General features: G+C 39.1%; 1 protein-coding gene and 1 long non-coding RNA gene across 5 annotated transcripts in view; one reads left to right on the forward strand and one right to left on the reverse strand.

The window, feature by feature from the left end:
• erbin (erbb2 interacting protein) overlaps positions 1-23,818 on the forward strand; it is a 49,140-nt gene that overhangs the window by 1,591 nt on the left and 23,731 nt on the right. For all 4 annotated transcript variants that reach the window (XM_034897288.1, XM_034897286.1, XM_034897285.1 and 1 more), the window contains exons 2-4: positions 8,018-8,087; positions 22,737-22,931; positions 23,263-23,380. In XM_034897288.1, coding sequence (XP_034753179.1) covers positions 22,746-22,931; positions 23,263-23,380 — 304 coding nt within the window. In that variant the 5' untranslated portion in view covers positions 8,018-8,087; positions 22,737-22,745. The remainder of the gene's footprint in view (positions 1-8,017; positions 8,088-22,736; positions 22,932-23,262; positions 23,381-23,818) is intronic.
• On the reverse strand, positions 8,313-19,464 carry LOC117959900. The gene is made up of 3 exons (XR_004660026.1): positions 19,326-19,464; positions 10,555-10,567; positions 8,313-8,323 (listed from the first exon to the last, which is right to left on the reverse strand). It is a non-coding gene; the product is annotated as an uncharacterized LOC117959900 (long non-coding RNA).

Here is a 23,818-nt window from a genome sequence, read left to right on the forward strand (position 1 = left end):
TACAAACCCATCTCAACTAGCCGTTTGAAGTGACAGGATGGGCTTTTTAATGTTGTCAAACTATATTTAAAGAATATAGCATGTTAAAATACACACTAGTGTATTAGGCTGCTGAATGTCCTTCAGTCTGCTTATTTGAATATAGAAAATGCTTCTGCTGCCTTGAATATCAAACCTTGAATTTGATGATTTTCCTTATCATGCAGTAAAACAGTTCCTGAGTAGCTTTCAAAGGCCATCCTAGCTGTTGTAAAATATAAACAAAGACTAAGTCTAATCAGCAGCAACTTGTCATTGTTGTAGGCCCATAGTCTGAGAGCTGGTGGCCAGCTGTTTGTAGATGGTTATCTAGTTAGCCTTCTCATAATATTGACTGATGAAATGCATAGGATAACATTTCAATGCCCCCATGGTTTAGGGACATATCCTCAAACTGTATAATACATTGCATTATTCTTCTGCCCTCCTTTCCACAATGCAAATTTGATCATTTATTTAATGATATGCAAGACTGATCTCTTAAATATATAGACTGCATAAATCACAGAAATGTGCACTAAATGCAATGGTTTGTTTCTACTGAGGTTTTGGTGAAACATTTCATTTTATCCAGTTACTCCTATGATCATTTACAACAAACCTTATCTAGAATGGAAGATAAGGTGTACTCGCACAAAGGCCCTCTACTGCACTGTTCTAGTCTCACACTAGTGCCAAAATAGTGTTGTACACTTGCCCAACAGTTTGTTGTGACATTTGTAGACGGAAAGAAAGCAAAGACTTGGCAAAAGCCTTCAACAAAAGGGGCAAAGCCGTGTTTCCTTATCTTCATTATACACCAACAAATGTTACCCTGGCTCCCCAATGGTTAATCCATAACGCTTCCATTGTGAATTTTCATCATATGTCTCTATCACACTTTGACTTGGACAAATAAAACTCTTGAAGGATTCAACTTAGGTCACCTAGGTTAAAGCCATGTTTTTCCTTAACAACACCCAAACTGTTTTGTTCTACAGTTTGGAGCTCAGCCAGGCTTCCACCAGCTTAACAATCCTAGCAACCCTTTTAATGCCTATTGAAATGGTATCATGACTTCCTTAAGGAGATGTAATTCCTGTTGAAAAAAGGGACTCAGTGTGATCATCCTAAACTGTGAGCCAATGGAATATCAGTTAGAAGAGAACGGCTGTTTGATTTCATGAGAGAATTAGAAGGCTGGAATTTCATTAAGTAGTAGTATTAGTGTTGAATGGACTGCTGAACACAGTGCTGTGAGCAGATGGATTGTGTGAGTAAGGCTGAAACTGTAGGTGTGTTTAGATGTGTATCACATAGGGAAGCTTTTTTCACCTTCATTAATATTTTTTGCATGTGTGACCATATACGTGCATGATTCCTTCTCCAACTTCAGTAAGTCTAGCCTTGGCTTGAACTGATTCCTTTGCTTTTTTTCAACCCTAGAGAAATATGCTTGAGCAATGGGTCAACGATTAAGCTGTGGTTGTGGAAATACAGCCCTCGCCCCCTTTCCCTCTTGTAGCAGGTGAATGCAGAGCAAGCAGTTGCATGTGCTTATTTGCCACAATTAATGGGCTAGCTTTGTTTTCTTTTTAATCGATAACGGAACTGAAAATGAGCAAATTTCTTTGTGTCATTCTTCTTGCAAGAAAACCAAGTATGACTTAATTCCCTCCTTGCTCTTTTTTGTCTTGTTTGGTAGGCTTTACTGTTGTCTGGCCAAAACAAGTTGGGCTTTAGAAAATTGGGATGGGCATTTTCATCAATTTGTGACATTCATCTTGGCTAGTGTTTTAGAAAGCCCACCCGGAGACTGAAGGCAGGGGACATTCAGAAACCCGTACCTCAATTAAACAGCATAGAAGTTTATATGCGTGTGGAAGCACCAAAGACTCTAAACAACACCCCAACTCCCAGAAAAAGTGAAAAAATATGGACAGTTTAAATAAGCCCCATTTTAACATAACTTATGTCAGTTGGAGGTCTACCCACATAATTCATTTGGATGATTTTTTATCTTAGCATCAGGAGTTGCCATTTCAAATTCCCCAGAAACAACAGTGTAATAGTCCATAGAAATGTTACCACCTCATTGCGGATGGTAAAGATAAAGTCTTGTTTGTTAAATGTAAATTGAACACTTCTTACCTATGTAGTCATAGACTGCTTTACAAGTAACTGAGGGGAAGACGCCGCTTGCCTCTTCCATTTCTGCTGTGTGTCACATCTATTCCAGTTTGGCTATGAGAGAGAGGTTAAACATGGTGATGACATTTTTAGCCAACTCCTGTTCAGCAATCCCCTCTGCACACAGTTTTAGTGTTTGAACTGTGCAATACCATTGTTTAAGCTATTAGTAAAATGCAATGTTTATGCATGTGCTCCGACTGGTTTGGGTAGGGGTTTGTCTGTCTAGTGAGTCTTTCCATGGCTTTTTCATGATCTTTCTGAATCTCGGCAGAGGCCGGTGTTAAGTGTTTGGCTGCCAAGAAGTGCTTGTTGGACTCCTTCAAGCAAGTGAAAGCATGCAGCAGAGTGCAAAAAATGAATCATTTGATTGTAGGCAGTTACTAAAGTTTTTGTCATGTGATAGAGCAATGTTATGGGATTAGTCAGCCACCTGAGGAAGACAATTTATGGTCAAACCTTCGGGGTAATGTAGAATAACTGGGAACAAGGTAGCAGTGTGCAGGTATATTTTTGTCTTTTTGTAAAGCTATTTGTTACTTTGGACCCACAAAGTTGTATAGATGTGCATGTGCCCCCTGATGATTGCTTGGGATTTGTGAGAAAATCCGAAGTTTCTACTGAGCTGCTTACGGTAATTCACAAGGGTAGATCACCATGGTAACTAAAGCTGCACACCTAATTTGATCTGGGGCAGGCTAAATTCAGACTAGGGATGTCGCAAGCTAATATTTATAATTCATAGCAATGATGCAGTCCCATTGACATTGCTTATGCTGTGTAAAAAGCACTGACACAGCTCTCTATACCAAATTGGTCAGCCCTTTAAGAGACCAATTTGTTTTTACAGCTTTTGAAGATATTTTAAGTGTTCATCGTTTTCCTTCTGATGATTCTCTAAGAACATTCAGCTTTTTTAGAGTGTATTGATTTAGCCTATATGTATTTTGTCAACACACTAGGGGTGATTTTGATTCCCAATCTGGCAAAGGTCTGTGGGTCTGCATCATATTTACCTACCACTTAGTTTTTCATAATGATAAATCAGTCAAAGCCAATGTTTATGGATTTTCTTTCTTGGTCTGTTGCCCACTGGCTATAAAAGCTTAACACATAACAGGCAATGGACATTATCTACACAAGTAGATATCAATATTGAATGAATAGCCTATCAAGTGCAATACAAGCCTTTCATTCAGGTCCATAACAAGATTAGTGAGTCTGTATTTTGAAACTATTTGTGGAAAAATGTAAATTTGCATATTATTTGACATGCTGTTCTGTCAGTTTTAACATACATCTTTGCATTCAGTTTCTCACTAATGATTTGCCTGCTTCTGTGACCCAGTTAGGGGAACATCTGTCTTTCCCTTATTCAGTCTTGCTGTTTATCAGCAAATATGTTCATAAAGCCAAATCCTTCTTCAGTTTTGTGTCCACTGGCTGCTTAAGACATCAGCGGAGCATGCTGTAACATCTCCAATCCGCTCTACATAATGCATGGAAAATGTGAAATAAATGACTGGTAGGAAATTAAGACATTTATGTAATGGATGAATTTTGAAAGGGTTTTGATTACCTAAGAGGAAAGAATAATTCTTAGAAGGGAACCCTGCAAGAAATAGTCTGTTGTAATAGCGGCTACAGATGTGTCATATCTCTGCTAGAAGCTGCCTTCTCACTGTAGTATAACAGATTTTATGTGCTGTAGACTAAGCAATGCATTGTCTTCAGGCTGTCTACACGTGATAAGCTGGCTTGGACACAAAGTCAAGTAATACTTCAGCACAACAGCGAAACATCAGCATGGATTTTACATGGGCTGCCTTATAAACGAGACATGCTAAAGAAAAGTACAAACCCTGTGTCTGTGTGGCCGTCCTTTCCAGAGACCCCCACTGTAAGGATAATTGTCAAGTAAATGGAGTGTTCTGAACATAGATGCAGTATTTTTAACCAACGCTATGTATTTGATTGCGTAGTTAATGTTGTTGAGGCAAATTCTGGGTATGAAATTGGGCTTCTGTCAAATTGCAGTTGGCAAGTTCAGTTGTATTATATAATCACAGATTTAATTGTACAGGTTCAAATAAAATGCACTGAGAAGGTATTGTCTATGGGTTGGAACAGCTATTGGTCTCACTGCAACCTGGTTCATCCATATTCATGTGCATTCATATTTGCTGCAGAACATGCAGCCATTTTATACACTCACTGATTTTAAGCAGTATTTTATTATGTGTATGTTATTTTTCTGCTTGATTCTTGTTAAATTTGGGATCCTTTGTTCCAGCTAATCATATTACATTTGGCACGGTAAATACGTAATTCACCAAGAGATCAATACATTGATTCTATCCTTATTTAATCTGGGTCTGTATGTTGGATGTAATGGACTGTTTTTCCATGTTTCATGGCTGGATTGGAAAAGTCACAGTTAACAAAACCGTTAATATACAATTTCATGAGTCAGGTTGCACAGGATTGATTTTCCTCCGTCTGGAGTGATGAGCATCCCTCTGAACAGACTTAGACCCACCCCCCTTTATTCGTCTTATACTAGTTTGTGTCTACATCCAGTTTAGGTGGATTGCAGCTCAAATCTGGTCTCAATGCATAATGCACCTCACACATATGTTAAGTGTTCTTGATCAGATATCTGTCCCTGCTCAATATTCAAATTACTGCGTCAGCTCCATTTTCCATGGACCACGGTCTGTCCTCAAAGACAAACAGACGGTAATCTATACGATGTCTTTCAGGCTGACATGCTCCCATAAAATTATACAAATTGCCTTATTTACGATCCGAGTATCTGTAATGTTGTTGTTGTTGTTGTTTCTCTTGGAGATCATGATTTGTTGTTTCTACTTGTTTTACACAATTACGCAGCACGGTGGCCCAATGGTTAGCAATGTGGCCTCGCAGCAAGACGGTACCGGGTTTGAACACTGGTCGGTTTTCTCTAGGTGCTCCAGTTTTCCCCACCACTAAAAATCTATTCTCCTCCCTCTCTACCAAGCGGATTTGTGCTGAGTGTCTGGCGCCGTAAGGCTGCCGTGCATTACCCAGGTGGGTGTTACACATTGGTAGACCTCCCCCTGAAGCGCTTTGAGTGTCTATGATAAAGCGCTATATAAATGTAATGACTTATTATTAATTACAATAATTTGCTGCACTGGCACAGAAATATTCATCTACTTACATGTAGTATACACTCTCTTAACCCTTGTGTTGTCTTCCCTTCAACCATGAAAAAAAAAATTCAATGTTGTAGGTGCTTTTTTAGATGTTTTTCCCAGTTATTTGATATTTCTAATGTTGACATTTTCAGCACTTATTTTGAAGGCCCATTTTTTGTGAAAAAAAAATTTGGGTCAAGTTTGACCCGAGGACAACATGAGGGTTTAAGGACCCTTCAGTGGGGCCTATGGTGTATTTGACCACAAATGTTTACACTGCAGACTACCTTAATTGTGTTTTGGGTGGAATCACACCTGTGTTGTAAAAAGGCCCAAGCTGTATTTTAGGCCAAACATGTGAACAGTTCAATGTTAGCTAAGGCCGGCAGTATAATTCAAACAATATAGAATCTAGGATTATTTTTTGGGACTTCACTTTATTTGATAGTGACAGTGGACAGACAGGTAGGGAAAGAGAGGGGATGACACACAGCAAAGGGCCGCAGGTTAGATTTAAACCCAGGCTGCTGCAAAGGACTCAGCCTACATGGGGCGCATGCTCTTACTGGGTGACCTAGAGACCGCCCCACGGCTCTGTGTTTACATCCGTTTACCACCAGCGCTGAAGAATTTACAAGTCCAATCCGTTCCCACCTTGAACTGAGAGTACATCCTTTTTGTGCTGATGTCATTAAACAAACACACCTTATAACTGTAACAGTCTGAGAACAAGCCATTTTTTAGTTTTCACTCTGTTCTGCAGAGTCTATCAGAGTAACGAATACTGGCCAGGACATTGGACAGTGAGACTCGAATTACTAATACCTATTTAGCCAAGTAATAGACCTTATTGACATTATTACCATAGCAAACAAAACAAACCAGCAACTCTAGTACTTCATTTCTTTGATAGACTGCATTGAGATGTATAGAAATAAGCTTTATTATTATAAGTTAAATTGGCTGTTGAAATCATAACCCCAGTGAATTCAAGTTTACAGAGAAATACTAGAATCACTTTGGAGTGATTTATACAGAATGGAAATCAGCTACACTTTTTTGATTAATTAAATTATGAGCATACAATTCCTGATGCAGAAGCACATCCATGTATTTATTGTATGCACTGTGCAGGACAAAGTACTTCTTCATCGATAGAGCTCATGTAAACAAGGTGCAGATACTTTCCTTCACCCAGCTCCTTTGGTTTCACAGTATGGCTGCCCTAGCAATGGGGCTATTTGAATGAAAGGCAAGTAGCTGAAAAGGAGATGAGGCTGTTGGTGTAGCTGCAATGCCCCCCTCCCCCACTGTGCCAATACCCCCTTTTTGACGCTTCTCATGCTATTTTCTAGTGTGTGACAAAAAGGAACTTTTGTTTGGCAAGATTCAGTATCCCAAATAGATGAGATGAGGATAAAGGCTCCCAAGAGTAAGTGGAGCAGAAACTAATGGGTGTCAGTGCAGTCGAATGTGTTTGCAGCTGATTGGGAGATCCTATGAATAAGTCAAAGTGGCTTTAGTCTTTCCCCTCTTTTTCTTGACTGTTTTTATCCCTCCATCTTTCCTGCACTATAGCTCTATTGTGCTCGATGAGGATAGTGGCGAGATGATTCTATCTTGTAGCGGGCTCAGTTTGTCTCCGATCAGCTGGCAAAGCTAATGCTTTTCTAGACACACACGGACAATACTCTGTGTTGTTGTGCTCTGACCTGAGAACCAAGAATATGCCACATTTCAGAGCTGTGACTTTTTCAGATTCCTGTTTTTTTATACAAGCAGGATTGCCTTCGTGGGGTTGAAAGATTTCCATAAAATTAGCTGATTTTCAATTCAATTCAATTTTATTTATAGTATCAATTCATAACAAGAGTTATCTCAAGACACTATACAGATAGACCACACTCCAGAATTTACAAGGACCCAACAGTTCTAGTAGTCTCCTCCAGAGCAAGCAACAGTGCGATGTATGTAATGTATGTTGCACTATGGCTGTAGCATTACAGTTTTTAGTAGCAAAATGAGAACAGTGGCATCATTATCTCATTTCAATTCTTGTCAAATTATAGATTTACTACAACATGTATGTCAAGTATTGAGACTTTCCTATGGTAAGAAGTCATGATAATGTGTTTCTACCCATGCTTCTTAAAGTATGTCCTTAGGCAGGACTAACTAAGCACATAGGAGGAGCATTGCTATTTTTATATCCTAAACTTTATAAATTACTACCCCATTTAACAGCTATATGTATGTAGTTTGCGAAGTATTTACTGACAAATCAAACATTTTGTCTATGCTGTTTATAATTTCCATGGGCAATGTACAGTATTATGGTTGTGTAGTGTTATAGAGTACCACGCAATCCACAGCTTTCTGATTTCTCACTGATGAAGTGGAGGGGGTAAGGACCAATGCCTTAAAACCGTATCAGAAATAAATTGCAAGGGTTTCTCAAAGTTCATTCAAATTCTACTGCTATTAGCTTAAATAAGTTATTGCAAGATAATTACACAAATAATCTGATATTGATGATTTTGTCTTTTACAAACTAGTTTGTTGTTAGTGTTTGTAATGTTTGCTTTGTGTTGGTGCTAATGATTTTTTTCTTTGTCCTTTTTCATTAGACACTGTAAACAAATTGTTGGTGTTGGTGACATCCACTGGGATCCAGGTGCTTGAGTCCTAAATGACAAGGTATGTAAGGCATCCCATTGATGGTGTGCAGTTTCGCTATTAGGTGACTAAGGCTGAATCTATTGTGTTTATTTTATTTAAATTTCTGTCTCTTGAATCACACTACGGTATAAACAGTTTTGGTCTCACAGAAGTTATGCATTTACTTCAAACATTAGTCCATCTACAAGAAACAACAGCCGTGCCCCACCCTGTTCTCCTGTAGGCCAAGGGACATGATACACCTGCCAAACTAGCTCTGTGTGCAATCCACATCCTATTTCATCTTGGAAAGGTACAACAATGGCTATGTTGGCGTCAGAGTTATTTCAGACCATGCCCCATTGATGATTGACTACCATGCCGTAAAAGCTCCAGGGTTCCAGTTAGATGGATATCTGATACAAAATGGCTTTTAAAATGGCCTTTAACCCTCCACAATCGCTTTTTTTTTCTTCTCAATCCAAGTTCTTGTTGGACGATGATTGAGACTGACATTGCTGTACTGACCTTTTGATAGGGGAGGGCTCCAATTACATAATTTCCTTTAGTACTTCCAACAAGAACAGGTTTGGCTTTAAAAAATCAAGGATTATGCTTTGTCTGAAGTGCAACACATTTACTTGATTGACTACTTGGTGTTTCCCTGTAACTCATAGCAACACTGCTTTCTATAAATTTGACACTGCTGCAGGCCTTGCATCAATCTACATTTGATATTAAGATCCTAATCACAGTCAACATAATAGTCTCTAATCCCCACCATTGTTTTCTGATAAATGAACACTTAAATTACTCATTAGAGCAAAAATAATTTTAATTCATACCAGATATACTGAAATGTGCTCCCAGAGGAGGGACATTTTTGGGTGAACACTCACTGTTGCATCCAACTTGGAATTTGTGCTAGACTAGTTTCTCATAAATGGATTCCTTCTACTAAATGAGTAGCAGTTGTTCTTGAAGAGAATGAATCGGTGTAACAGCTGTGTCTAGTGGTAGACAGTATCTACATCTATTTAATTAACCGTCCTTATGCATTAGGCCTGCACGATATTGGGAAAAAATCTGACTTTTTTTTTTCCTGCGATATGTATTGCCATATGAAAAAAATAAGTAATTTTTAAAAGATGAGATAAATAGCTAATAATAATAAATAATTCTCGACCACCGCTGTGATTTTATAGGGGAGTGGATCTACATAGAAGAAAAAAATGAAAAAGGATCTTTTCTAATGCAAACCAGTCTTTGTTAAACTTTAATGCTTTACAAACACCAAAGCAAGTAAGCACTGTGACTAACGTTACTATTCTGAAGTGGTTTTGGAGAAGTAGAAATACGCTGGTTGACTAGCATGACACCATTGTATTCATATAATAACCAACCCAGGCTAAAGTGGCAAAATTCCAGGTTGTGGTCGACTAGCGGGGCCAGCTCGTTTGTTTGATAAATGGATCAGACCTGCATGTCACGCGCACTAGCAACAAACTGTTTATCCAAGAACAACTAAATTAGTGGAAAAGATGTTAGATCAGACACAGACTTCTGTAGTAGTTTAGTGTTACGTTGCGCAGGAAAATGGCTGCGAGAGGTTGTGATCATGTTGCTTGTGATTTAGTTTGTATTTGCAGCAAACATAAAACACTCACAACCGTAGCTTCACTGACTACCCATCGAAAACCATGCACATTACAGTGTTTCAGCGGCAGCTGCTGCCTGCGGTTCTTTTCTACACACAGAGAGCCTCACTTCCAATCCTAACAAACCCCGTCGGACTAACGTCACATACACACGTTGCCCACATGGCTACCTGTCTTTAAGGGGAAGGGTTGGACAGTAATAATCATGTAAAAGTTTACTTTTCTATCAATCAGCAAAAAGGACTAGCGTCAACATCGCAACGTCTTGCGATGGGACTATCGCGCATGCGCACATCGTAATGTTGATGTTAAAACACAATATTGTTCAGCCCTATTTATTATGCATGGAATTTAATATCTTACCAGGTCATCTAATTGATTATTCCATGCACATAATTTCAGTTGACGGTGCTTTGGGCTCTGAGGCAACTTTGCCATCATTAGACCCTCATAATGTTCTGGAAAATCAGGTACAGCCCCATGTCTGGCTATGCAAAACTTAAATTGACAGTATTGTAGCTACTTGTAACTACTGCTCAGTTTTAATAACTGATTGGTTTTTACACTTTGAGGCAACGGTAACAAGTTTGGGACATAGGGCAAAATTGTCTTTCAATTGGAGTCATGTTTCTGACCACAGGACAAATGTAAGTCTAATATTTACTCTCTTTAAGCTCGGTTTATGGTCTCCACCAGCGCCTGAGGGAATTACCTGGCTCTGTAGCTGCTAAATGCTCCACTATATTCACCCGATAGTTGCTTTGCTGTTTCAGAGCTGCGACCAAAAGACTATGAGAGTGATGTAAGTGTGGATTGACGGGCTGTACAGCTAAACAATGAGATGAAACTCGCTATAAAGCTCTTTTAAAGCTGAGGGTAGCAGCAGCAACCCCTTTCCCATTTTCACAAAATGTTCATCTGTGCTTCAGGGTGTTACAGGGTCACAAGTGGAGACTCCACTTTTGCTCGGTAGGTTTGTGATATTGTCAGCTTAGTCGTCTTTTCTTCAACATGCTTCCGATGCATCTACAGATTGTAAGATAATCATCATTCATTCTTTTTCTCCAGCAAGGCAAGCTGTTACCCCTGTACAAGAAAATTCTCACACTTTTATGTTATGTTTATCTTGATGCAGAGGACACAGTTCAGTGTATTCTCAGATCAGAGAGAGAGAGAGAGAGAGAGAGAGAGAGAGAGAGAGAGAGAGAGAGAGAGAGAGAGAGAGAGAGAGAGAGAGAGAGAGAGAGAGAGAGAGAGAGAGAGAGAGAGAGAGAGAGAGAGAGAGAGAGAGAGAGAGAGAGAGAGAGAGAGAGAGAGAGAGAGAGAGAGAGAGAGAGAATATTATTCTAGTTCCTTTTAGCACAGCTTGTTTATTAAAAGGTGAGAGTGGGAAAGACTGTATGGTATATTGTCCCATCTTGCTTTGTGCTTTTTCATTGTTAAGCGTTTAAAACAGCATTTAATGAGCAGACTTTATGACTTGAGCAAGCTATTAAGGTAATGTTATCCATATTCTCCAGTAGGCAAACAAGGAAAATGTGGCAGTTGTCTGCATGGATACATGGATCTGACCTGACTGTGTCTGACCTGGTTATTGAGACTTGGCAAACTGCATCTCAATCCCTTGGTTTATCACATGGACAGACAGACAAATGACTGTATCCCATATCTCTCTTGTATCTTATGACCCTGGCAGAGGTTTTTAAGAACCTCCTTTTGGTATCTCAAATTGTGTCCATTTATTATTCATGTTATAGAAAAGACATTTAAAAAGACTTCATCTGAGTACAACTCAAAGCATAAGTAAGATATTTACTTTCACTCTAAGCTGTTTACAAATTATATTGCTATTGCTTTTAATATGGCTTTTGTTTGGCTTGCTACTTTACTATCCATTACTCTTATTTTTCCTTGTTTGGCCATCAGTGGGAGTAGCCTAGCTCATGAGCAGATAGCCTTCCAGGTCTCTTGAGCTCTCTGAGTTGGCAACAAGACAAGCAACATTGGTCTGTTAGCACTGGAACTAGCTGTAAATTCATATAGACATACTAGGTTCACTATTGGGCAACCTTTCTTATATGTAATGTTTTAGCAGGAAGGCATTTCATTGATTTTGTAGTTCACAAGACAAAGAATTTTGTTACCATTACTGCATTGGTTTATGGTTAGTAGTTTTCTTGGTATTTCCTGCATTAAAAATGATTGTCTGTATGCTGAAACCTTTTTAATTGGATCAGTTTAACCCAGCAATGTTACTGTACTGTTAGGGTGATAGCAAGCTGGCAACCTTCTATACCTTTCTAGTGTATTTTGAATGTGCAAACCTAATCTGTAAATCTACTATTTCAAAGAACCTGAAAGCTAGGAAATGGACTCTACTCCATAACCCTTATAGATATTGTGACATTTTTAATATGCGCTAATGCTATTTTTCAGGTCTCCTCTCTGCAGAAATGAATCTCATGGGCTCATATTTAACTGGAACTCATATTTAATTAACAACTTACCCGCAGAAGGGATTTTTGAGCAGACTATTTATAACCAGCAGGGCTCTCTCCTTCTTTGTCCTGGTTAGAGGAACACATTTCTTCTCTCTCTCTCTCTCTCTCTCTCTCTCTCTCTCTCTCTCTCTCTCTCTCTCTCTCTCTCTCTCTCTCTCTCTCTCTCTCTCTCTCTTTTTCTCTTTCTTTTTCCAGACATTCTGACTGATTTTTGGTTCTAAATGTATTACTTTGAGTTTTTTGAGTAAGTATGGACAAAAAAAAAACAATTTAAATCACAATCTAGAGATGCTCTAAGCCTTGTTAGGTGTCAAGCAGAATAGCTTGAAGTTTGTTATGCTAACAAATCCCCTCATTCATTTTCTATATCTTTATGGGAAAGGGGAAAGTTCAAGAATTACCAACTAGCATTCTAGCAGGTCAGTAGTAGACCCTGTTTTTATTGCAGCTTTTTCCTTGTCACATAGTATGTAAGTTTTCAAAATAGTTGACTTTGCTGTGAGTTTGTAGCACTCTTTGGGTCTATAACAATCTTTCAAACATTGGTCCCATTATAGAAATAGGACATCAAGTTTGTAGGTAAAAGAAGGGAGGAAGGAAAACTCATGCCTTTTAGAGAAAGGGTGGAAAAAGCCAAACCAAAAATGATGAGCAGAGTGCTCTGCTACAGAAGGCCGCCACCTCACAGTTGATAAAGCCGCTAGGTCATTCAATAAGGCAGCTCGGCACTCTTTCAAGCACAGAATACTAATATCTGCTACACCTTACCAATAAGCAAGGCCTTTCTTCCAAGTGTTTCCTCTGTTTCACATGCAATACCAAGCAAGTGAAATTATTTAATTACCCTTATCTAACATACCTTATGATATACATTATGCTGCAAATATGTAATGGGTATCTCTGCAGCTGTGGCTCAGAAATGAACACACTCATATTTTACATGTTATCTTTACCTGCTGGTAAAACAGAGTTTTAAATAAGACGTTCCTCCTTTGTTTTATTCTTTCATTAGACTAGGCTAACTCTACAGAAGCAACATTTGCAAAATGTATATGTATGTAAATGTATAAAATTTGGGATGGAAATGAAAAAACAAATTTCTTTCATTCTTTGAATTGACAGTAAAATTGACAATTGGCGTCAATTGACGGCAGTGGGGAGCTTGTCTCACAGGATACCCTGTTGTTGCACATCTCAGCAGAATTGTCGTCACTCCTCATGTCGCCAGGAAGTGGCTTTCTGAGACGCAACAAGGTAGCCCGTAAAAAGCTGTGGGTGTAGTTCTGATCATGAAACTTAGTATTTATACAGTATTTAACCTTCAAGTGGTGGGAGAAGACATACATTATTTGTTCAACAGCCCCACTGACATTTAGAGCAATGATGCGCTGGTTCAGTTGAGTTGTCTAAACGATTCCATAGAGAGGAAACACTCTGTAATGCTCTGAATAAATAGTGTTTAACCTATTCCTAAGTAAAAACAAATGCTTTATTTGGTGTAATTCACACCCAAGGTTACACTAAACAAATCCAAGGTTGCTTACCATAGTGACGTTTCCCTTATCTGATGACTTTTTCTGTGGATGTTGATGATCCTCTACAGTCACATTCATAAATGTAGGTCCTATAACAATACAGTAGAGAGGACATAACCTTACGCATGGGACTGCCGCATGCCTAGTCTTGTCAATCTCTGGGGATTCCATGAAATCTCCATAACCTTAGCGTTGTGAATCATGAACAAACTAAGTGGAAAATAGACTGCATTTATTTGCCCTAGGCCCATCAGTGCAAAAAGAAACATCATGGGAATTATTCATTAGAGTAATTATAATAGTCATCTCAAAGGGACTCGAAATAAAGACGCTCTGAATTCAGAAAACTTGAAATCCTCTACACAGTGAGCCAGGCTGAGTGAAAGACTGAGTCAAAGGTGTTTCAATTAGATTTGACGGCTAAATGACGTGGTTGTTGGAATATACACGCCCCATTTCACTTGATGAGAATATTATCAGTCTGTTGCATAGCACGTTTTTCATAACCTCTTTAAAGAACAGACGTCCTTTATACACCATCCAGCAACACCTACAGTATGTAGGACGTGCCTGCGTAAGCATTTGTCTGAGAACATTATATCTGTAAATGTCTTACATATTATTGCTTACTGGTAATCCATTTCCAACTAGTGGCATTTTCATTAGAGGAAAGCTTTTTCACAACCTTCTTTTTAGGTCATTATCAAGAGTAATGAATTGGTAAATCATAATAAATCAATACTGAATATAATGGAAAGCCTAAAAGCTATCCAGGGAACCAATTTTAATAGAAATTAATTTTTTCATCTAGGACACTTAAAATTGAAAAACTGAGGTATGGTCAATATTGTTTGTACATTTGTGACAAACGTGAAGCCGCACTTGCTCGAACACAACGTCCACATTCCACACACACATAGCCCAGTGGACCTAGCCGGGGCAGGGGGCATGTAGCTGTGCGTCATTGTGTGTGTGTGTGTGTGTGTGTGGGGGTGGACTACATCAGTGTGTTTATGCTCAATGCTGGATATGTGAACGGAGTGGCCTGACAGCATATTTTCTTTCTGGGAATACTGATTCTATTTAACTTCTTGATTTATTTTGAATCATTTCATCAGGTACAGCAGATAGAGAAACCAAATGCTCTACTCTACAGCTTGAGCTTGTTTAGTGCATGTGCATTTGTGGCACAGTGGCCCTTTGCTCTGACAATTAGACAGTTTTGCCCATCATTTTAAAAGATATGAATTGCAAAGCCATACATAAACATATTCTGATATAGAGGAGTGTGTGTAGGTAGCAAGTAAATGTTTAAATAGATACAAGTCTCATTGTTATGAGTTCAGTCTATCAAAGCCTGCCGTGAGCTCAGTGTAGAAAATTGGGAAGATGCTGTAAAAGGGCACTTTGTCTTTGTCACAGATCGGATTACTTACCCTCATTTCACCACAAATTCAAAGAAAACAATCCTGGTTTTGTTTTCTAGAGTCATACAAGACCACGGAGACCTAAGAACACTGGTGAGAACCAAAACCAGAGGGAGAGCAAAACTGGAACTTCAGGTTCCGCTAAACGGCATACTCCCGCTACAGATACTGACAATGCGGTTGTCTTTCAACTGTAATTCTAGATGTTGTTTTCTGTTGCTTAGTTTTTTAATCCATAGGTTACGTTCTATGTTTATTTATCAAGCCCTACTGATATGTTAGATAGCAAAATGCCAGCATGTTATCCGCCAGCAGTGGTTAAAAAGAAAGAAGGCAGGGATATGTGTTTGAGCTGTGTGTGGGACTGCAAGGTTTAAAGAGTATGGAGCATGGAGACATGGCTCTATGTGTCTTAGTCAGTTGTTGAACTGTTGTCCTCTTAACTCAATATACCGCTGCATTAATGAGAAGCAGCAGTTCTCCTGTTGTGCAGTTGAAAGTTAAGCTGTTAATGAGGCGTCCAGAAACAAGACCTCACACGGGATTATATTTTACACTGCTCTTTAGTATAGAGATGATCCCTTCCTTCCACCACCACTACACATTATTTCTTCAAAATACTTAAAATTTAAGAAATCTTATTAAAAATGACTTGAGTAGCAACAGTTTAGGGATAATGTAATTTAAATTGAAAACAGTTTTTTTGGAGGTTGTTGAAGTTTTTTTTTTCCTGTGTTACAACACCTGTTGACTAGAAGCATCTCAATGGGATATTGGACTGCACCAATAGTCAACATCTACTGTATGTCTCCTGTGTAAAATCTGCCAAGTGCTTATTCATTCTGCACTCGTGTGTGTCAGCATGCACAAATTTACTTTAAAAAATCTATAATCTCAGAGCAGTCTAAGATTACTTAAATGGGAACTTATAAAGATAGTTTTGTTTGCAAACCTGAAGTTGCATTTCACAGCAGTGTGGTATCTTATTCTGTAGTGCACTCATGGTGAAATATACTTGGATTGTTGTAAAATAGGCTGCCTAAAGATTGTGTAAGTTGACATTTGTATTATTATGTATTAACCCAGAAAATGATTGTCTGAATCCTGCTTGGATGCATAGAGGAATCTGACTTTTAAGTTTGGAAGTGTCAGTGATTAATAAAGACTATCTCCATGGTTAAGGACAAGTTCCCATTTGAAAAGAGTTAAAGCTGCATTATAGGAAGGGTGAAAGAACAAGCCGATAGCCCGCTGGCACTCCGCCCTGCATTGAGGAAGTGACTTTTTCTTTCCTCTTCCTTCTTCAGACGGGGCAATTCAAGTTTATCCCACAGGCTCAGCAGGCTGTTTTTTTTTTTCCCTCATTGTTTTTTTTCCCATAATCTCTGATATAAAATTTCAGCTGTTGCCCAGCAATCCTATAACAGTCAACTGCAATCTGGATCAAAAGCTTCTTTCATAAGGCAAGAGCTAGCCCGTACTAATCACATTCTGCCATATCAACCAGACGAGTTCTATTTGCTATAAATAACACAAGCTGCTTGCTACTGTTAAATTGCACTTTCGTTTCCGCCTAACCCATTACACACACACGCACACGCACACGCACACACACACACACACAAACAAACATGTGCATACAGACAAAACCTACTAGGCCTATGTTGAACACATGCACCCTTTAGCACTTTTTTACCTTTTGTCTATTAGTCCATGTCTTTACACTGTTCTACTGGCTGCTCATGTGCTTTGAATAGCCGAACGAGGTCAACTTGACATAAAGTGGAATTTGTGTTTTTTGAAGCAGGGACACATTAGAAACTACTAATTTGTTCCAAACACATTCTACTGGATAAACTGAAGTAGGGCTTCAAAACTCTGTGACCTTTAGGAAATGCATACAGACATCTCAATCTCCATCTGTCTCTTTCAGACTTTACTTTCAATAATGTATCTCTCACTTTGACCACAGGACCACCTTTTGTTGAGCCCTTTGTACTTCTTCTGTGTTTTATCAGTCAATACTTTTCTACATAAGCAGTTGAGCAAGTTCAGCTGTGTGTTTTGTTCATGATTTTGGGGGTTGGAGGAGTGCTGATCCTACCCTTGACCATAGTCTCCATAGCAACAGCACTGACCCAGGAGGCACTTAAGTTACAGGGAGAAAGGTTGTGACAGGGAAGTGGTTTCCTGGCTCTGACTGGGAGAATAAAGTGTGAATCTGTGACTGGCCTGCCCTCTGGACTATTTAATTCAGTGTTACACAGAGGAGACCACATTGATCATTGCCAGGCTGCTCAGTCACATGTCCACCATTCACACATGCCCACACACTTTGAAATTTCTGAATAAACGCTGGTGTTTTTTTTTTTTTCTAGGCCTTTAACAATTTCACGACTATAAGACCAAGCTGTTACTGGCAAACTGATTTGAGTAAATGTGCTGCTTAAATAAGTAGGCTAAGAAAGAAAATCTCAGCCAAGAGCTTAACATGTCTGTCTATTGCATGTCTTGAACTTTTTTAGTCCAAAAGTCAAATGCTCTTGATGGACTAAAGCTGGATGAATGTAGGCAGTCATCATTCCGATAACATTTAGGTCAGTGGATAAGCCTATCTATGTTGAAGGCAGTGTGGGTCTCATTAGTGTGCTGCCTTCCAGATTACTCATTGGGGTGGGGGGGGGGCTCGGCTGTCTGTCTTCAGCCAGCCAGACAGCCAAGCAGTGGAGCAGTTATCTAGCCCATTTTACTTTCTCTTTATTCGATAAGGAAGTTTCCTTACAAGAAAAGTACAGTAAAAACATTTTCCTGGCACAAAAGAAAAGGGTACAGAAACCGTAACCAAAACTAGATTTAGGTAGGTAGGAGATTGATGTGGCAACAATGGTGCTGTGCTTCACTTCACTCCACCAGCAGTTTATGGAATCTTCTTGCATCAACAGTGTGTTGTGCATTATGCAAATGTTAACAGCTGTCTTGCATGGTTTAAAAAAAGATCTAAATGTATCTGTTGATTTGTATGTCGTCTATGACTTAATTGGAGCTGCTGAACGTCGTTCTGTGAAGAGTGTTTAATTTAGAGGACTGTATTTCCAAATTGACAAGTATTTACTCACAGGGTTATCATCCAAAGTCTACTGTTCACCAGTTATCTTACTTGGCATGTTGACGACATTGTACAACATACTTATAATAAGGCTGGCATGGAAATGTTCTTTTAAGTTTTGTTCTCAACAAAGCCCCCAAATGAATAAAAACCAACAGTTTTAGCTCATCTCTCAATACTTTCTGACTTACCTGCCCTCAGCCCCAAGCCCATTTGTTTCTACTGGAGACATTAATCTTTAAAAACAAATAATTTATGTATACACTTTGCTTTTTATTCTTTTTTTATACTTAACTTTCTCAAACAGATGGGCACTGTAGTTTTCTAGCAAATATTACTCAAACCGTAGAAAATTGTGTATTTGTGTGTGGATTATTACAAATTTGGTGCTTGAGTGAGTTTTTACAGTCCCAGCATGATGTACTCAAAATATCTACAGTACTGCCATGTTCATGGTAATCAAGATGTGTCACCCAAAGCAACAGTGTGGCTCATAGATCTATTTTTAAAAGTTTTATCAGTTGAGTTCTATGGCAAACTCTAATAAACTCAGATTTTGACAACCTCAGGCAATAAGATTATTGGTTTCTAAGACAATACTTGTTAGTAAAAACAATTCATTGTGAGTTTAGGTGATGTCTTTGCATAGGGTTTGCTGACCTGAAAATATAATTTTTCACCAGTCTTATCCTTTTTAGTTACATAACCTGGCAACCTATACTACAATACTACCAATGCTGGTTTATGGCCATTTCATGGCCATTTCCATCAGTCCTAGCTGCACTTTGTGGTTAGTGCTAATTGCTGATATATCATGATAAATTAAAATACTAAAAAGTAATAAATAATCATGTTAGCATTTTCATTGTGAGCATGTTTTATGTTAACATTTAGCTCAAAACCACCCTGCACCTAAGATCGGCCTTGCAGAGGTACCAGTGTGGCCTTAAACTGTGAGTCTTGTTCTGTAATAGCCAACTTTCATATTTTCTGGCCATTAAACATCATTGGGTCCCATTCTTGTGAGAGTGCGAGAGTAAATTCTTCAACCATCTTTATTAAGGGTGTACAATTCAGAAATTGTCTCGATTCCGATTTTTAGGCTCACGATTCGATTCAATATCGATTTTAGATTCAAAAATGATTCACAGTATGTAAATGTATTTACTTTTCCCATATATTTGTATATATGTTTGTATATTCATGTGGATTTGTTTATTTTAAAATCCCATTATGATTTGTTTGTGATTTCTGTGAGCCACTGGGACCTTAATATTACCCTTGTGGAGCAATAACTTTTCTCATGGCACTTTATCTGCTCTTGCTTCTTCTCCTGAATAACTACACCTACCCCCTTTCTCTATTATTTTATATCACGCCCCCTCTCCCTTTTCTCCCTCTCCTCCCACTCTGAATAGCATGCGTCATCCATATTCTCAGTGCTTGGGGTGAATGGAGCCAAGCCCTCTACTATCCCCTCTGGTCATCGACCAGATTACTCAGAGTATTTATACATGAGCTGCCTGCTGCTATGGCAAAAAGTGTGTGGGAGGCTGACAGCCACTTGGTTGTGCATACCTCATGTGAGTGTGGGCGTGTGCACACATGCAGCCATTTTTTGATTTGGAGTTCAAGGGATGGCGGACCGGTCAACTTTGGAAAAATTTGAAAGTTTCATTTGGAAACCTCTTGAGTGTACATCTTTTTTGATCTTTTGTTCGTATCATGACTAAAGTTGTGGCTGGCTATTAGGTCATATTTTGAGTATTTAAAAAAATAGTCACAACTACTTTGCACTGTCCAGAAAAGGCATCTCTGTGCACACATGCAAAAACATTTACATTTGATAACAAAGACAATGGGTTGTGTTCAGTTAACCACATTTTAGAGAATAAATTAGTTTGCATAGTTCCTTTTAGTAACCACTAACACAAACATGTGGGCACACCCACACGCTGTCTGTACTAACAGTGTAGGTCAAGGCTATCACAATTTTACAGCTAGCAGTTACACAGTCAGGATACACAGTGAGTGAAGGGCTCAGAGATTATGTGCTGTGGTGGCGCTCAGATTAAGAAAAGGGGGAGGAAAGTCACATTCTCCACATGCTCCAAGGAACAAAGCCTCTGTTGACCAGAACACATTCCATAGTGTACTGTACTTGGTAAAAAGGCGTCCGTATTGACCTTGAGATCAAAAATGATACATACATCCATGCAGCAAGTTAGAGGACAGGTTTACAACTTTCGTCCTACCCATCCCATAAACCCACTACAAGATGGAAAGCTGAAACTATTTTCTGGCTTTTATAGATGGCTTTATTATGCGGTAGAGGGAGTTTTGGATAAAACTAGTCAAGGACAAGTATTTCCAAAATGATGACTAATACATGGCCTACTTCTTTTTTGCATTTTTATCCTCTGCTTAAACCCAAATGAGGATACGGCGTAGCCACGATAATGAACAGCTTCTCGTCTTGCCTTCCTATGAAAATTCTCCCCCCAAGAAAAACGGTAATGGGATGCTATTTACAACATGTCTGGCTTCTCTGCAACAGTATTTATTTTTTAGGGAAACATTTAAAATAGGAAGCACAATTCATATGTCATATGTTTAATCAATTATGTCAAGCATTTATTCGCAGCTGTAATCTTAAGGCAAAACTGAGAACAACACATTGGCAGCACAATTCTTTGGAGGAAATATGATTTTGTGTGCATGATACAACCCACGGCTGTTTTGAAAGGTCCTTCTACAGAAGTGCCTCTGCACTGAAGAGCTATTATACATCTAATGAGGTTGTTGGAAAGTGTTGGCTCACTGTAGTCTCCTTTTAGACCTGAGGGCTATTTCACAAACCTAGATAGCAGATTAAGCCAGGATTTCCCAGTTGTCCTGGATGACCTAACCTTGAATCGGTTTCACGAAAGCAGAGGCACATCCATTGCCATATAGATTCATTCTGTGCAGCTAGCCTGCTCCTGACAAGGCTAAAAGCCAGGATTTATTAATCCTGGAGCCTTTTCTGTTCACACAACAGAAGTTTTACCTTATTGTTATCAGCCTGCATTAAAATAGGTAGGTCTACATATTGCTGTTCAATTAAATATTATTCATATTTTAACATTGTGACCATTATTTAAAAATTGTCGTTTTGCTGTATAAAGACTGCTGTTTATATTGTTACAAGTTTGGTACAGGTCTGTCTCGTGGAGCTGTTCGTTTAATAGTCGACTCGGAAGAAAGTGGAAACTTTTGACAATGAGCTACACCAACACAGCAGTACGTGGAGTTAAACTGGACTGGCCTAACGACCTCTGAATAGTTCTACTTGTTGTCCAATTGCAATGTGAGTAGCAGCCAACAGGGGGTGCATTAAGTCAGCAGGATAAAGGAAAAGGCAACACCGACTACATTATGCGTCTGCCCCATTTCTGGTACCGTGACGACAGAGATTTTGTCATGGTGGGCCGCCACTACAAAATCAACATAGGGGAAATGCTGCAATTGTTGAGATAATTGCTGGTAAAGTTGCAAATGTGTTATAAATTAAGTCAGTGAAGGGCATTAGGCCTATATAAAGTCCTATACAAGTGTTTTTATAATTGCTGGGGATAAATAACTGATGAATAAAAAGTGACGCTAGCGCAACTCAAATCTGCACTTGACTTCCATCGGGCAGTGACACCAGCCACGCTTCACACATGAGGCTGTACTAATCTGTTATGGAAAAAGGAGGATGGGGCACCGCAGGGGAGTCGAGCAGGTAGCATGAAAGAAAAAAACGCCACAAGACTCAGGTTGACAAATAGAAAAGTAATGGCTGTTTGATCAGATCCCCTTTTCAAGTATTTGGGTCTGAGGGTTACACTAGGTGACATTTAACATGTATCACTTTAACTCTCCATCCTGGAACTACCCTGTTACTCTTTAATAGGTGGCTGCTCAGTTATTAAACAGAATAGAGAGTACGTCAAGTTAACTGTTAAACGTGTTGCATGGCCACTTTATTGAAGAGAGTTTTATGCCTCCTTCTGGCTTTTTTGATTTTGTTATTGACTCTGCTGCCACATTCTGTTATGGCCTGCTCATGCATTTATCAGTCAAAATCTGGCATTTGTGATATAATTTCTTTCTCCATGTGTTTTTGGACACAGGCTGCTGACAATGCTCTACGCTGTTGAAGCAATACAAAAAACAATATAAGAGTTCTGTTGTGAGAATTAAGTCTGTCACATAATGGTGGTTCAGCTGCACTGATCAGATATCAAAATCAGTGTGCCTCACACGTATGTTACTTTTATACTGCACTAAAACATTACATGTGTAACGTAGAAGGGATTTAAAAATCTGAATCTTCACACTTAAATCTGAAGTGTAAAAGTGGCTCTCAACATCTGCGGACCCCTCAACTCCTGATGCTCCACATCCTTTACATAGCTCTCTGTTTTCCCTCTCTAGTGCCTGAGGATGTCCAAGCGGAGCTTGTTTGTTCGCCTGGTGCCGTGCCGCTGCTTGCGGGGTGAGGAGGAGGCAGTAACATCGCTGGACTACTCCCACTGCAGCCTGGAGACTGTTCCTAAGGAGATCTTTAGCTTTGAGAAGACCCTGCAGGAACTTTATCTCGATGCCAACCAGATCGAGGAGCTGCCTAAAGTAAGGCACACGCACTGATGTATAGAAGCTTTATATTTCCCTATGTATGCCATCTACAAATTATAAAACCTTTGAACTACATGATAGTATTACTTATGAGGCCACTAAATATTGACTTGCAGTATGCCTAACTTGTTCATTTCTTATGAAAAACTGACATTGTGTACTATTTAAGACATTCATATTCATTAAGACAGAAAAGCCTTTGAATGATGCAGTTGAACTTTTGAGACAATCAGGACATTTAAACATCTACTATTCTGTGTTTTCTTCTTCAACCATGTGCTTTTTGATAATAAAAACGGTGTTATCTCTTCTCTCTCTCCCCCAGCAACTGTTTAACTGCCAGTTACTCCACCGACTGAGCATGCCAGATAATGACCTAACAGTGTTGCCAACAGCGATCGCAAACCTCATCAATCTCAGGGAGCTCGATGTCAGCAAAAACAGTAAGCAAAACAACCACTTATTTTACTAGATGTCTTTAGGTTAGAAGTATTTCTGACTGGCAGGTTTAATGAGCCATGGAAAACTCTGGCATTAGATCAAGTTGCTAAAACCTGATAACCGACCACAGCCACTGGCTTGGTGCCCTGTGAAGTTCAAATGGTAAGTGTCCTTGTGTTGTTTTGAATGCAGCTGACATCAATCGGTGAAAGAATAAACAAAATGACATTGCCATGAAAGAGTTACATGGATGACACTATGTTTAGATTGCTTCAAATATATTCTGATAGAAAATGCCACTGTAGGTTTATTTTACCACATGTTACCTCACAGGAATGCTTAACTTAAAACCCCCTGGCACCTAAGGGGTTTTAAGTTACGCATCAACTTCCTTTATCAATCACCTAAGCCTTAGGTGATAAAGGAGGTGGACAAGCCAT

The sequence above is a fragment of the Etheostoma cragini genome, chromosome 16, assembly GCF_013103735.1.
Source record: "Etheostoma cragini isolate CJK2018 chromosome 16, CSU_Ecrag_1.0, whole genome shotgun sequence".
Classification (NCBI taxonomy): domain Eukaryota; kingdom Metazoa; phylum Chordata; class Actinopteri; order Perciformes; family Percidae; genus Etheostoma; species Etheostoma cragini.